The 16594-nt window shown below is 41.0% G+C and overlaps 1 protein-coding gene across 3 annotated transcripts in view; it reads right to left on the bottom strand.

The window, feature by feature from the left end:
• Positions 1-16594, bottom strand: part of LOC125904066 (sorbin and SH3 domain-containing protein 1) — a 51662-nt gene that overhangs the window by 18912 nt on the left and 16156 nt on the right. For all 3 annotated transcript variants that reach the window (XM_049601310.1, XM_049601307.1, XM_049601308.1), the window contains exons 3-15: positions 16215-16301; positions 15694-15810; positions 14817-14923; positions 14507-14648; positions 14250-14279; positions 11762-11904; positions 11358-11418; positions 11132-11206; positions 9464-9499; positions 9177-9279; positions 7286-7400; positions 5317-5400; positions 346-395 (exon numbers count right to left, since the gene is read on the bottom strand). In XM_049601310.1, coding sequence (XP_049457267.1) covers positions 346-395; positions 5317-5400; positions 7286-7400; positions 9177-9279; positions 9464-9499; positions 11132-11206; positions 11358-11418; positions 11762-11904; positions 14250-14279; positions 14507-14648; positions 14817-14923; positions 15694-15810; positions 16215-16248 — 1097 coding nt within the window. In that variant the 5' untranslated portion in view covers positions 16249-16301. The remainder of the gene's footprint in view (positions 1-345; positions 396-5316; positions 5401-7285; positions 7401-9176; positions 9280-9463; positions 9500-11131; positions 11207-11357; positions 11419-11761; positions 11905-14249; positions 14280-14506; positions 14649-14816; positions 14924-15693; positions 15811-16214; positions 16302-16594) is intronic.

Here is a 16594-nt window from a genome sequence, read left to right as displayed (position 1 = left end):
AGTAGCTGGGTGAGTTCCCTCTATCTCTGTGACATCCAGGTTGCTGTCTTTAAATAAATCACCACATAGCAGCCATGTCTCCACACTACAACCACCCACCCCCGACAAAAAAACACATGAAATGCAGACAGAGGACACACTGTTCTGGTAGCTTTTTGCCTTATTAACAGGATCTCCTCAGGAAGCCGGAGTCCCCCTGCTGAGGGTGTGTGAGCTGAGCAGGGTGGAGAAATCTCTCACTGACATTTATCCCCATAACATGCCTTAAATTATCATCAGCATGCTGGATGGAGGAAGCAAGATTTAAAGCACAAGTGTTGGAATAAAAGGGAGGCATGGACTTACTACTGCTGCAGGTCGGAGGCTGTTTCCAGGGGGCTGAAAGAGGGGGCACTCTGCAACAAACCAAACAAAGAAGTCATTGATAGATCCACAGGAAGGTCTCCTCCAGCTAGAACAGAGGCAGGAGCATTAGCTATGGTCAGATTCTCTCTGCTTTTCCTCTCTGCCGTTCACTCGCTGGTCTGGGTTTTTGTCTCGAGCACCCGGGGTTCTTAGCGTCTCTGGACTGGGCTTGGCATGGACGAGTAAGCGTGTGTTTTGGCCTGCATGCAAGTTGGAGAAAACAAGCGGCAGTGAGGAGAGTGGAGGGCGGGGGGGAGTGGGCGGGTGGGCGTGCATCGGTCAGGGGGTGCCCATGCGGGGAGGGGGCTGTCACAGGCTCAGCCAATGGGCTGCTGTGTCCCAGTGAAGCCGTCTCTTTTGTCTGGTATTGAGTCACTCTCATTACCACTGGACCAGACCGGGGGACAATTAACCAGCTGGTGGGGCAAGCAGGCCGAATTACACACACACACACACACACACGCACGCGCACACACTAACTCGACACTCTATCTCAAACACTTAAAGAGCCAAAAAGAGACACAAATGCTCACTGACAAAGTGAAGAGTACAGTAAAACATTTTCATTGTCGAAACAGATAATTATAACAATGTTATAAAGACAAAAACATATAGGCAGGAAGAAAAAAAGTGAGTGGATAATATTTAAAGGACTACAAGAGTAAAAGTATTTAGCAGCAGATATTATCTCCAAAACACAGGGGTGGTCACTCAGTGTGGCAGCACCCACTAGCATTTTGAATGGTTTAGAGCCAACTAATTTTAGCCCACTGTTTCTGTTGCTTTCCTCTTTTCGGACGTCACAGCAGGTAAAAATAACAGACGTGACACGGGCACTATGAATAAGAGCGCAAGTGTTGTTTGCAAATACGATTGCACAATCCCATCCCAGCCAGCCTGGCCCTGCAGTTAATACCACATCCACTTCCCCACGGCGCGGCCAAGTCTCCGCTTCCACACACTGATGACCAGACAAGGAGCATTCTCAACAGCTCGTTTGCCACAACATGCCTTTGCACTTAGTTGCCAGGGCAGGATGATCATTTATAACCTTTCAGAATAAATGCCTATCTTTATAAGAACAGAACATCAGGCTGGCAGGTCTATAGTCTGATCTATTTATAAAGCCAAATGTTCCATGTCGACTCAGGGAACACGCCAGTGTCACTGAATAATCTGCAGCTCTTTCTTGCTCTGCCACGTCTTGTATACCCCTCCCTCAAATCTGATATCGGGGGGAGAAGAAAGTGTTCTCTTGCACCCTAGGGTAATTGGGCTTATACACACACAGCATCAGTGGAAAGTAAACAGGAAACAAGCATGGAAGGCTTATCTGGAGTAAAGGAATGGAATCTTAATCTGGTTATTTACAAGATGCCTGATTAGTGTCAGTTAAAGGAAAACTTCACCCCCCAAAATGATCATTTGTATATCAATTACGCACCCTGTGTTACAATGAAACTGTGATAAAGACTTTGTTTTCCTTGGGTGCCTCAGACAAACAAAGAATCCAAAAATAGAGAAAATTCTTGGTGAATTGAAGTCATGGGTGGCAGCGTTAAACAGCAGCAAAACTTTAACAAAACATCTCTTCACGAACCCTCATACAACTCCTGCAGTATAATCCAAGTCTCATTTTTCGAGTTGTATGCTCAGTATTTTGCAAACAGACAGCTCTTGTTTGATGGGGTAAAATTTGTTTTTGCTCTCTTCAAAGCCAGACTCAATTGACATGACTAGTAATTTTACCTAGCTGAACATGGGAGCTACTGGTCTACTGCTGCCTTGATCTGCGTTACTACATGATTTAGGTGAATCTGAACTAACCCTTTCAAACACCATAGTCGCACAGTAACACACACAAACTAACTGATTGTGGACCAGCAGCTCCCATGTTCAGGGAGGTAAAATTACTATTTTTCACAATGGTGTCTGGCTTTGCAGAGAGCAAAGATAAGTTTCACTTTTAGCTCAGTTCCCTGTGGGAAAAAGCTGTCTGGATAAATGACTTGGATTATACTGCAGGAGTTGTGTGAGAGTTTGTAAATGGTTGTTTGATACAGTTTTGCTGTCATTAAATGAGGTCGCTTATGAGTTTAATTCATCAAGAATTCTCTCTCTTTGGATTCTTTGTTCACCGTGGAGGCACGCAAGACAGATTTCTTCACAAATTCAACATAACACAGGGTGAGTAACTGATATACAAATGATCATTTGAGTCTTGAAGTATTCCTGTAATGTGAACTTTTCTTTATATAAAATACTAAAACTGCTCATACACTGATATCACTGAACATCCCTTACTCTTAGAAAAATGTTATATCCAGCTTATGAAATGAGGCTAAAGAGCGTAAAACAAAGATTCTAAAAATTTTTGACTTATCAGATGAAGACACATACATAGAGGATGAAAGTGCTCGCTAAATGCAGTAAGAAATGTCCGAAGCTGTATATGGGCATGAATCAAGGCCTCGGTGAGTCAGTGGTACACCGATGACAACGTTTCTGCAGAATTTCATGTGCATGTTTCCTAACAGGTGTCCCCAGCAACTCAAAGCCGCTTTCATATTCAAAATAGCATTCATGAGTAGGTCATGGTAACATGAATCTCATTCTTTCCAGCACCTTATTTGTGTTGATATGTACTCATGAAAACAAACAGCTCCCCCAGAGTGAAGGGGCCTGTTATAGCCATGAGCGCCCCTCAGCTCATCTCTGCTAAATGCTTAAAGGTAAAGGCTAAGTGTGTAACAGAGGTTAAAAATGAAAGCACAATGAGCTGGCGGGCTTACAGAGTTGCCTCCTTTAGAATATGTCAGGTGGTGGTGGGGGTGGGGGGGTTGTCTATGTAACTCAGCGCTGAGACAGTGTGGCAGCAGCCCCCTCGTCAGCATATGCTCGGCAGATGGAGTCACTCTGTCGGTTGTAGGGGGCCAAAATGCTCTTCCTGACCATAGTTATGTGTGGAATTCCAGCTCCAGCTCGCCATGTATATCGATGAGCTTATGTTTGACCGTAACTGTCACTGGGTGTGTGCTTAGACTTGAACCCAGAAGTTGTTAATATTAATCAAGAGGACCATTACGGTGATTATACAAAGGTGTCACTTATACTCAGCTGCTATTAGGTAACTAGGAGAGTAATAATAATTTGACAGGACGGGATAAAGAAGAGGAGAAAATAGTGCAGTCTTGTAGGATTACTTAATGTAGTACTTAGAGTAAGCCTACTCTTTAGAGGTATTTAGCTGACAACTGGCTAATTAGTGGTGTGAAACCACATGAAGACTGTTATAAAGATGTGGAGCAGATGAACTTTTAACACTGTCAAGAAGAAGTTTCCTCTTCTTAAAATACTACTTCATTAGTACAAGTGGTTCTCCACAGCACTCTACAGGTTATTTATAAGAACAAGACCTAACTGGACCAGAGCCATGAAGGCCTAGCTCTTCATTTAACCCCCGAGCATAGTAGTTTTTGCGGACTTTCAGCCCTATCTCTCCTCTGGTAATACTGAGTGAGTGCTAATATGTCAATCAAACTCCAATGAGCCAGAGTGTCTGGCTGGGCCTTAAGGTCAAATACTGCACATACCAGGTGCAGCTTTAGAAGTGACTTTGACATTAAACAGGAGCCAGTCATCAAGCCCAGATCATCTGGCAAACATCCAGGCTGCCATGAGACAGAGTCGGCCGCCTTCACCGCTAAACCTCCTCCGCATATGCACTAACCTGGAACAGGAGAGACCCTGCCTCTGTGTCTGGCTGATGCTAGGACATGACCTCATGTTGTAGTTAGTGGTGCCACCTCATATGATCCAGGGTGTGGCAGTGTGGCAATGACTGACAGAGAGCGAGCAGAACCAACATCTGTTCGTGGGCGGCCAATGCCATGCTTGTCTGGTGCCAACTAAGACCTGAGGCATGGATCTGTCATGACATCGTATACTGCTGCAACATGCCTGCACCCGTTTGTGTATTTTGGTAAATACACCAGATAGCAGACGAGCAGCAATCATTATTTCAAGGACCTGGGATTATCCTGGAGCCTAATGCTCGGGAGGACTGCAGCCTCTCCAAGTGAAACTGGATGAATCATCCAGGCCAGACCTAAGGCTTATGATATGTATTCTAGTTGGCAAGGTGCACATCAAAAAACAACAAAACAAAGTGTTTCTCCTGGGTGTTGAGTTAACGAGACAAGATACTCTTGTAAAGAAAACAGGACAGTGATAAACTCAGCCCTGTGATAATTTAAATGATTTTTTACCATGGACACCTGCGCTACTACTGAAGCATAACAAACCCTAATCAATAATCAGCCTTATAAAATATTAACTATCGAAACTGCACAGGGTAAAAGCCGCAGCTAACTTAAGTGTCAGACACTTTTCTGTTGCCTGAGCTGATTGAGCTCATTCAGCATCACAAATACAGATAAATTGCTGAGACACACTTATTAAGACGGCAAAAATAGATCTCAGTCAACTATTTTAGACACAATGTCCCTTTAAATCGTTTGAGGTGGTGGTGAGGAATGACAGTAGCTATAACGAGTGCAAGTTGCTGCAGGTAGGTTTGCGTCCAAAAACAGTGAACATTCAAAGTAAATAGAGTTTATGATTAAAAAAATAGGAATGAATAAATGGTAATCAGTAGTTGGTCTCATTAAGCCACGTTGATGGGACACATGGTAGTAAATTTAGTTCAAGAGGAAACACATGTTCCTCTTACACATGCTGTCGCAGGATCAATTAAAATAATACAGTACAATACTGCAAGTGAAAGTGGGAGTAGAAACTGAGGTAGTCCATATAGACAGACACGGTTTGTTTAGGCATTATTTGAACATGGATGTTATCACATGCAGTAACATACAATATACTGTCACTTTAAAGACAGCGACCACTTACCGCTTTGTCAAACTCCATCTCTGAAAAGAATTTATACCAAGGCTCATTCTCTAAATCTACATCTTCTGGATTTACATCCTGAGTCTAGGGGCATGGCAACGAGAAGAGGAGGAGAAAGACAAAGAGAAAGACAGTTCAGACAGCACAGAATAAACATACCAAGGTAATGAGTCTATCAGATAGTGTGGATTGAGCCCATGTTTGTATCCAATATCATAAATGACTGATTGTGACTGATTTCTTTATGAAACGTAAATTAAAGGACAGGTTCACATTTATTCAAGTCTATCTTTAAAGTGCTGTACGTAACTCTGGAGAGATAAAGCTGATTGTAAAGAGTCAGATTGTCAGGTACCAATGCTTTGGGTTGGTGGTTTCCAATCTACTCTGTCATAATCAAATAAAGCCAGAAAATGCCAATTAATTAATCTTAAATATACAAGACTGGTATCAATCTATTCATCTACCTAATTAAAAAAGCATATTCCCCAAACAGTAGAGCATTAACAAAGTTACAGGTCACCATAATTGTTTCTCCTGTACATACTGTTACTATCCTTTCAGTGCAGCTCAGCAAGGAAAACACTGTCCAACTAAATATAAAGTAGACTCAAACTTGATTTGACTGCTGGGGGCTCACATCTGCTTTGGCTGAACTTTTGAATATGATTTTGCATCTCTTCCGTTGCAGCTGGTCTGCAATTGCCTTGGTCAGTATGGCCAGGAGGTACAATTTCAGCCTACTAAAAACTGTCTGAATATAAGAAAACCTTAAAATATTAAAAACAGTTTCAATGTACATATGAGCATATGGGTACTGTATTAAAACAGACTTGAAATAAACACGAACCAAGCCTTTGACATTTACTTAAGTGCAGTTATTAAATTTGAACTGCTTCTTGTTGTTTTTACTTTACTCCACCTAATCAACAGACACATACTGATGATGACCAACAAAACATGCTTTTTCTGACAATGTAGTAAAATCATCTTTAAAATACTGCATAGTCTACAGTATTTTTTTTTTTTTTTGCAAGACCCAAAGTAAGTCAGTGCCAACATGATTTTAAGCACCAGAGAACAAAAAGAACAGATCTGACGCAGAAAATGACCAGCTGACCCATGATACCAGCAGAGTCCATTATTGCACGGTGGCTCCAGGATGAACTGGAGCGAACTCTCTATAATGAGTGTGACGGTTGCCACTGGGATCGAGCCAGATATTGGCTAAGGACATCTACCAGCTTGATGTAACCGTGCATCAGACAAACAATAATTACATAATCAATTAACTACCTAAACACAACACTCATCACCTGCATGTCCTCTATTATGTAACAGGGAAATTTAAAAGACCATAGACCTGAGAAATCTAAATGCAAAAGGTGTTATATATGTTCCCCTTTGGTGAATAGTACACTGTAGATCTTGGGAGCAGCTACTAATGATCTATTATACGTAACAAAGCTCATCCTCAAAAGACAGCCCTCAAGGACACTGAATAATGTCACGCCATTTGATTCAGCACAAAACTGCACAGGCTAGAGATGAAAGTAGGCTAGAGAGCATTACACTTCTTCTAAAGAAAACACACAGGATCCATGTTTTGTGTCTGCGCTGGGATCCTCTCACACCGAGCTGATTCGGCTCAATAACCTTAAATTGCAGACAGGAAGACAATGGCTATCCTTGTAAGTGATACTCCCCTGCTGCCAGGCAGGATCATCTGTCACCGCAACAGGACACCGTTTAGGAATGTGGTGCACATGGCAATTCAGGCTACACATACGTCGCCGTCCGAGCTGTTAGTGAAGCTGCCACCCGGGAGCTTAGATACAGAGGTGGTGGGTGGGTGAGGGGGGTGCATGGTGGGTGGAGTGGGGGACAGCTTACACGACATGCACACAGAAAGAAGGAGAGGGAGAGAGAGAGAGAGAGAAGGAGGCAGACAGGCAGGCGGCTAGCATACCGTTCTCTCCAGCTTCAGCACCGACGATTTCCCTGGCTCATACTCAAAGATGCTCTTGGGCTCAGCGCGGTACTTCCTGGTGTCTACCTTTTTATCCGGGGGCTCCCACTCGTTCCTGCGGAGAGGCGGGTGTCAAAGAGGGGTGGGGTGTGGGATGGAAGAGAGCCAATCCTTATCAAGTAGTCTCCATGGCAACCAGCATAGGCTAAGATGTTTTTTTTTTTTAATCATAAACATGACGTCCGCCCTCATTATCCCTGCTCTCTCTCCTCCTGTCGCTCTCCTCCTCTAATGATGATATGACAGAAAATCCAATTCACGGTTGAGCCGCATCAGTAATTCGATAAGGTAAACAAGATTGGACCTGGTGACAAAAAACAGAGTGCAGCATTTCCTGGAAGGATTTCTTACTGTATTGGACAGCCACCACTAAAATTACTACTCAGGACTGAAATAAGACTCATGAATAAGACAAACCCAATTTACACCTTTAAATAAATAAAAAGAAAATTTGCCCTGAGCATCAAGAACATCAAGCAGCATTGTTTTTTTCAAATACATGTTCAGCAATGTGCCCCTTCATACATAACCGCTGAGGAAAGATAAAGGTCAGTCCTCAACATGTCATCTGCAGCTCTAATGGGCAACAGTTTATCCTCCATCACCTGTCCTTCTTCATCACTCCATCACTCATTTCTCTCAGAGCAGATCATCCTGTGGCCGTGCTGACATGCATGTGGAGGGGTGAGACTAATCACCCCTTCGGTATAAACTGGGGGACACAGTAGTGAAAGCCACTGGGGACAAAGTAACATCAGATTGAGCAATAAGGAATTGCTTTTACATCCTGCTGTGCACAGTCATGTTTAGTCACGCTTACTAGCATTATATGTAAATGAAGACAAAAACAAACTGTCGGTTTAAGAAACAAACATAAACACAATTTCTCTACTTAGAATTATATTTATGGTGAGTCATTTTTATATCTTGGTGTTTGAAGTATTTCAAGTTGTTGATAGTGCCTTTCATCACTAACAAACATGGACAGCACTGGACTTTTGTGTTAGGAGACACTAGAGGACAAAATTTCATTTGAGATTTTGGGCTATTTTGCCTCTGTGATATGTTGTCTTTCAGACTTGTGGAAGGAAAATGTCCAAAATACACATTAAGGTGTTTATTTTAGTTCTGGAAATGTTAATAAATTAGCCTATATTTACTTTACTACTTCATCTTTTTTTAAACAGAACATTAAAGAGAAAATTTAATACGAAAAAGGACTGACTTAATATAAATTATCAACTGGGGAAGTAGTGAACACTGTCTTATTTTTGGTCGAAAATTATATGGAATTTTCAATGCATTACATTTAAAGGCTATTTTGTCAAAGTATTTTTTTCTCATACTCTGAGCCATAAATCTCTACTTCAGTAGCACTTACATATATCATTCATAGCCTGATTTACATAACATTTTTTTCTAAAATTATGGCAAATTTTTTTTTTATGGCTGTTGACAGTGTTTTCTGATTTATGGAGTGATTAAAAGAGATATCCCAAATCCCCACTTAAAGACCTTTGCTTCTACTATGTCAACAAAATGAAAGAAGAATTTTGAACCTGGCTTCATCCATTGTTCAGATTTCTATTCTGGAAATGTATGCAAATTAGTACATATTTAATAAGACAATGCCTCATTTGCATATTAATTTATTTATTTTTATTTAGAAAACTCAAGTTCAATAAATTACTGTCTTAATGTAAATGATCAGCTGAGAAAGTTACATGGTGATATCTATTAGTTAAAAGTTTGACCCTAATCACCAGTGGTCTCCTCTTAAATATCAAAGTGAATATCATAAGGAGGGTTGGAGCAAATGGAGGACACTGACCTTTTGGCAGAGGGTTTGAGGGAAGAGGACCGTGTTGGCACAGGCATCGACCGGCCTCTTGAATCGACCTCTGCATCACTTTTTGAGCGTGGGACTGCTCTCACTGAAAACAGGCACATTAATATCGACAGACTTAACAGCATGATACTCAGCTGCATTAAACCTGAAGATGTTACTGATGTGTAAAACACGTTATCTTGGATGAAGCTTAATAAAGACTAATAATGGATCATACACAGTTTTTATTAACTTTTTCAAAATTGTACTTGAATGAAAGTTCAACTCACAATCTTCCAAGTAACCAAAGGGAGTGTGACCATCATCTGAAAGTGACAACAACCAAAAATAATTTATCACAGCTTGTATCTATCTATACAGTGTTACTTAAAAAGTAATGAATATAGCACAAAACTAAATAATTCACAAGGCATTAAACCCACTCTGCCTCACACCTTCCATTAGGCCATTACAGGTTCACCAAACATAATCAAAGAGTGTCAAATCAAAGCACTTTACAGGAAGCATTACTGAGCTAAAAAGGGATGCAGGCATCGATGAGCATCAAGGCTCTGAATAAGTAATGCATTGTAAAGCAAAAACACGACTGCCGCATCTCTGTATAAGTTATATTTTCTATCAGACAAGACTTACTGAATCATATCAGTCACAGCTACATACAGAGGTAATCATGTCAAGCTCAGAAGACCCACTGTTGAGCACATGGTGCAACTAAAGATGAAAAATAAGCATCCAGGCAGCTCTTTCTCTGCACACAACACTTGCCTCCTTCACTAGAATGGGCAGACCCATAGCTAAAACCAGGAATCTAAACCTAATCATCAAGAAAACAGTGACAGGTGAAGCTTGTTAGCAGCCGTACACAGTCTGAAGGTTACCTTCTGCCTGAGAGACTCTACACAGGGCAATAAAGCCCTCAGTGTCAGTGCAGGACTGCAGCAGCCTCTAGTGGTTACAACAGCACACTACACCAAAAGACTGATCATGCTCATCAGTATGATGACAATTCTGTTATTTACGTATTAATGAAATATTGTTAAAAAAAATAGCTGTCTGAAGCTTTTAATATTAGATGGTTAACAGCATAAAGAGAAAAGCCATGGGTAATTGTTACACTTTGTTAAGTGAATGTAGAATGACACTACAAGGCTTCGTGCATCATCCTTCACAACATGTCAATATCAGGTATCAAAGTCATCAAGTTTACAGCTTACTATGTTTAAATGAAGATTTTAAAGGCCCACTCCATATTAATTAGAAGTTAGAGTGCATTTATTTTATACTTTACAAAGCTTACCAGTGTTTAACTATTAATCATAGCATAGCAGTTTATAGCAGAACATTAAAGGAGTACTCCAGCAATTTAGTATTACACTTTGATGTAGTTGGGGGAATTACTAAAGACCCATTTAAAAACGGTGGTCAATATTGGTACAGCAGAAGATGCTACTATATTTCCCATAATGCAACTCTTCTAAATGCCTTGCCCCCAGTTTGTAACGTAGAATTTCTTCTCTGAATCTCAAGGCTCTATCTGAGATAACCCCAATGACATCACCAGGGTTACTACTCTAGACATGTAAACTGACAGTTGTGTAAAATTTATCGACTGCCCCTTTAATAACTTTCTACATGGAAAACATATTATTTACATCATTTCAGTTCCCTTTAATTTAAGAGTGTATGTTAAACTGAGCTAGATCAGGATATCTGCACAAAACCTGCAGTGTATTCAAAGTTTATGGAAATAGTGGCATCATGGTATGGAACAGATGTCGGAAAATATTAGGTAAAGACTTTCAAATACTTTGGGCACCATAAAGGTATGAGAGGTTTTGCACTTGACAGGTTAAACACAGCTAAAGTATTTGAAAGGGCCCAGGATGGCTGCAGGTCAGTAAAGCCAACGAGAGTGGAGTCACTCGGCCGTCGGATACCTTTTGATTTCATCTGAATGTCATAGTTCTCGGGGAAAATGTAGGTGGGGCGGTAAGGATTTTCCTCAATAGGCTCTGAGCACAGTGATGGAGAGACAAAACACAGCGTGACATAACATACAAACACATATAGAAACACACACAGGGCTCGGACACGAACAGGGAAACGTGACAGACGAAAATTGGTCGGACATACAAAATGTGGAAATGATGATTTTTTTCATACCGGGTATTCTGTGTATCTGTTTGAACATTGTCTTGTACCAGTCTTTGGACTTCTCAGTGTTCTGAAATCAAGAAATATGAATTCTAAATGAATAGGTGAGGATGAGAGACAAATATATCAACATTGGGCTCCCAGCAGAGCAGAGTACAGTGTAACATGGAGCAGAGCCATTGCTGTTATTAGTTACACCTGCTATTGCCAATAAAAAGACAAAAATCACTCTCACGTAAGAATACATCAACAACATACTATGTTAAAATAAAGCACAGTAGTATAGAGCTTTATATAACCACTAATTATTTTACTCTGACATCAAAGACCTGTGTATCACATGAACAAAACACCCATTTAACGTCTGCAGTGAGTAGATTTGTCTTCATCTGACGGTTGGTTTTGTTGCTCACCCGTACGGGCACAATGGGCTTGTTGAGAGGACCGAGGACAGGGGAGTGCAGTGATAGCCGCAGCCTCTTCCAGTCCATATCAGGGACTGGACTGACTGAGTCTCTCCCAGGATCAGGGCTTTTGTCTCTTTCTGGGGTTGGGTCTGTCACAAAAAACATCACAGTACATTTCTAGTCAAATGACACATAACGCTAAAATCACTTTAAGTATTGCATTGAATTACATGAAAAGACACATAAATAATGTGGGCTGCATACAGTGAATAGCAGGCAGCTAAAGATGAGCATGAAAAACAAATAAGCATTTATGTGTTCTAGACCTGGGCTAAATACTATGGGCAATTAATTCTTAGTATGTGTATTAACCTACATTGAGAATCTACGGGTACTGTATTTCATATACTTCATTTTGTGCACCAAATATATTCTGTGTAATCTCTATAAATGCGTATGTATGCATAATCTGTAGGCGACAGGACAAGATTATAGTGTTGGAAGTCCATTTGTAGTCTAAGTAGTGTTGGCCAATCACGTTTGAATGGCAGAACCCATTGGCTATAGTCTGATGACAAGTTAGCTGTGTATAATTATTTTTTAATTTAATCTGCATTCATATGTGGGTATCTGTTTATAGAGATTAGCCGAAATGATGGTGCATGGAAGAGGAAGTCTTGGCTCTGATATCCGCTGGCTACAAAAGATCAGCACAACATATTGGCCCTCGCCCCCAGAAGATCATCATCATCCGACTAATAGCCAGTGGGTTCCAAGATTGTACTCTGTGCCACTCAACACATCAAGATTTAACCTTTTGTACATATATTCACCAACTGTTCCATTTTACATCAGAGAATGTGTTTTTTTCTCACAAAATAAAGAAGATTGAGCAAGATGATTATAATACAATATCAGTAGGGGAGACCGGGGATGATTGTAACACTTTTTGTTTGAGCAAGTTTTTTGTTAGAGCTCTTAAATTTTGATACGTGGTACCCATATTTGTCTGCTATAAATAACACACACTTTGACCTCTACTACACCATCACAGATTATGGAAATTAATGTCAAATACAAAGAGGTATATTGTTACAACGTACCCCAGTACCGGGGTGAGTTGTAACACTAGCTGGGGATGGATGTAACAATTAAATTATTGTGCTTAAAAAAGATTCACAATAGGCTAAATGTATTAAAGCACTTCAATGAATAATAAAGAAGGAACAATAAACTTGTAAGGATACAATAATTATAATATTAAAATTAATAGAAATGTATAACATAAATACAAAAAAGGTTGACGTTTGAACAGCATTTGAACAATTGAACAATAAACACTTTCAAAGAGTAACTAGTACCTAGAGCCTATTTTTAATCTGATTGGCAGTTGTGGCAAATGTTGATGTCCTTGCCTGGGTCGCAGGCTTCGTGGACCCAAAATCCATACTTTTTAAGAACTGTTACAACCCTCCCCATGCCTAGCAGCCATGAAAGAGCTAACAGTTTTTAGTATTCAGCTTCAAAGCTAGCACTAATGAAACACATCAAATTAAACTAGAGAAACTACTACATGAACCTGTGTAAGTGAAACAATTGTACATACAACACAATGGACACTATGCAAAAAAACTATTGTGATGAAAATGTTTGGTTTCTCACCTGAAATACTGTTTTTTGACTCTAGAACAGACAAATTTGGACTCAGAGACATGCGGCTTCACCAGTGAGCTCCAATTGTAAATGGGTATGGACTATGTTGATGACGTCACCACAGCTAGTTTCTAATTGGCCAAACTGAGAGTGTTACAACTATCCCTTTGTTACAACCATCCCCGGTCTCCCCTACCTAGGGAAAATATGCATAGCAACAGTTGCCACGGCATTAAATACCTAACAAATATCACCAAAACTGCATTTCTTTTGCAAAAAATGTGCATGAATGCATACTGAGTGTTATCAAAGTGCATTTCCCCCAAAATGTTACAACATGGAAAATTGAAATTCTATACCTTTCTATAACTTTTTGTTATGTTTACCTACTTTAAAGTAAAGGCATTCGACGAAACTGCTAACTACTACTGACACATGCACATGTGCAACGTGTGACACTTCACCCCCAAGAATGAGATGTTTCAGTTAGTGGAAGTAATCTCACTCATGTAACTTTTATGTTGCAATTTACATCTAGTTTGGTGCAGGTCTGAATACTGAGGAAAAAAACTGTGTTTTTGTGTAGTCTGGCACCTTCTTCTTCAACAAATCGACATTCCCAATACATTTAACACACTGACGCACCAAACATGACTCATTCACTTCAAGAGGCTCGTGGTGAAATCACTTAGCCGGCTGTGTCATTGCAGTAGGAGGGTGACAGATGGTTCAGTTCAAGGAACAAAAAAATATTTTTTCTGTTATATGACTGGGACTGCTGCTGGCTAAGTCAAAGAAATGAAAAATACATTACAGACATCACCAGGACCCCAGTGCATACCTTTGAAATGAGAAAGATGCTTTTGCTGCTCTGTTGTGGGAGAAAGACAGACAAGGACAGGACTGTGAAATGTGACTAAGCAATGAAGCAAAAGTGAGAAAGCACTGGTTATGTGTAACAGAGCAACACAGGGCTAATGCATCACAGACAGCTGAGACCTAGCTAGAAGTACTATAAAGCTCGGCTGATAAAATGCCACACAGACATGTAAAGGCATGTCCAGGATGAACTCACAGCTCACAGACTGCTGTGCTCACCTCTGTTGTGTTGCAGCAGGACGATTGTGGGGTTCACTGCGCTGGTGCAGGGATAAACAGAGCTGGAGGTTGGTGTGAAACAGTTCTGACTGTCAGTGGAGGATGGAGCTTGATTCTCTTTTATACTCTCTGGTGAATTGACCTGAAAGTAATAGAAAACACACTGTCAAATTCATACCAAGTTTTCCCGAGAATTACACTGAAATCACATAAAGTCCTCAAAGAGAAGATATCACATAGCACTCATAACTGTAAAACCGCAAACAGCAAAACAAAGATCCCGTGTTAAATGGGGCGGAAATAAACGTACCTGGCACTGAGTGTTGTTTACAGGAGGTAAATCAGCTGTGATGTTGCTGCCTCCCTCAGCCAATCCTGCTTTAGAGCTGTCTCCATTAATCTGGCTTGTCCAGCCACCTGAAAAGAGTCCAGAACACTCTCAGTTTGGCAGCCAGTGCAGCAAGAATAAAAACACTGAGAATGAAAATAAAAAGTACAGTGTTTAACTTAAACCACAACAACTAATTGCTGACCAAATACATCTCCATTTCAGTCCGCAGGGCGTGAAGGCTTTCCTTGGGAGATTTTCATGCACAGAGATGTTAATATGGTCAGGAAAGGGAAAGAAAAAAACAGATTCTCCCACAATCTCTGAACTTTGTCATCAGAACAAAGCGCCCATTCAGTGAGCTGCAAAGGCTGTTTGTTCCAATGGCCTTTATGTTCAGGCTCTACAACAATTAAAGCATCTCCCCGGAAGCCTTGGCCAGCCTCCAGTCCAGTTCCAATGTGCTCGACGTGACAAACAAGCCCACAGTCAAGGCGCCCTGCTCCGGAGTGCAGTGTGGGCTGGCCACAACAATACAGCTCTTTGACACTCGCATGAAAATATGAGCAATCGCCCTTTATCACAGTTCTGAGTGTGCCCGAGCATACACTCCTAAACGTGTCCAGTTATATAATCCCGACATCAAAACAGAGCTCTGAAAGGCATGTGAGGAATTTTTACGACTTCAGAACATGATGAAATGCTTTTTAAATTACAGCAACGCTCACATCGTCTGTCCACATTCAACAGTGACGTGTCCTGTTTTCACATGCCCATGCAACTATTACTGTCCTCTAAATATTTTTTGCATCATGTGGAGAGTTGTTACGAAGCAGCTGTGGCATTCACGCGGACTTACTTGGCGTTGTGATGACATTTGGCTCTTCGCTGATGCAGCCCTCATCATCTATGTGGACGAGGGTGGCTCTTAGAGTCACAACTCCTTTCCCTTTGCACACTCTGCTGGGGTCCAAATCTGAAAACATTCAAAATATGAGCATCGCCTCCTCTGCTCCTCTCCGTTTAATGGCATAATGGTCTTATATCAGGTATTCTCGGAGTGCACTCCTGCTTCAGAGCTGCTGGGAATAAACGTTACTGCTACCTCATGCCCCAAATGACCAAAATAGAGCTGTAACATCAAAACCAGGCCATCAAATTAATATCCTACTATCCCATGAAACTAATTGCCACGATCGCACTGTCAGAGCTGAAAGTAGAGCAGCCTGAGCTGATCCTGTCTCAACGCAGGTTAATAAAGGGACGCCACAATGTCAACAAGTGAGTTTTGAAAGTGTCACTCTTAAGTTGTCATTGTGAGTTTACGGTGTCCCATAGTTGTAGGCACTGAAAGATTGATGAGGTGGAGGGATACATCACCTGCGGAAGGAATCAGGTCAGGAGAGCCTTTCATGGTTGTCAGAGGCGTGATCCTGACAGCGGAGACTGTTCGAGGACCTGATGGGACTGAAGCACACACACACACACACACACACACACACACACACACACACACACACACACACACACACATAAAGACAAGGAGACTTTTTTTCATGGGGCTGAAATGTTGTCAGAAACTTTCATCAGTTAATTACTAAGTAAATGCAAAAATCACCCAAAATGTAGAAACAGACAGATGAAATGAAAGATGCTGACTCATTCTGCACCAATAAGAGCTTTAACTGAAAAGTGTTTGTGTGCAAATATGACCTGAATGTCTTTGTGGTTCACCAGCATACAGTCATTTAATCAAACAC

Source organism: Epinephelus fuscoguttatus, linkage group LG16 (assembly GCF_011397635.1).
Source record: "Epinephelus fuscoguttatus linkage group LG16, E.fuscoguttatus.final_Chr_v1".
NCBI classification, from domain to species: Eukaryota; Metazoa; Chordata; class Actinopteri; order Perciformes; family Serranidae; genus Epinephelus; species Epinephelus fuscoguttatus.
This window is presented reverse-complemented; position numbering and strand designations above follow the sequence as displayed.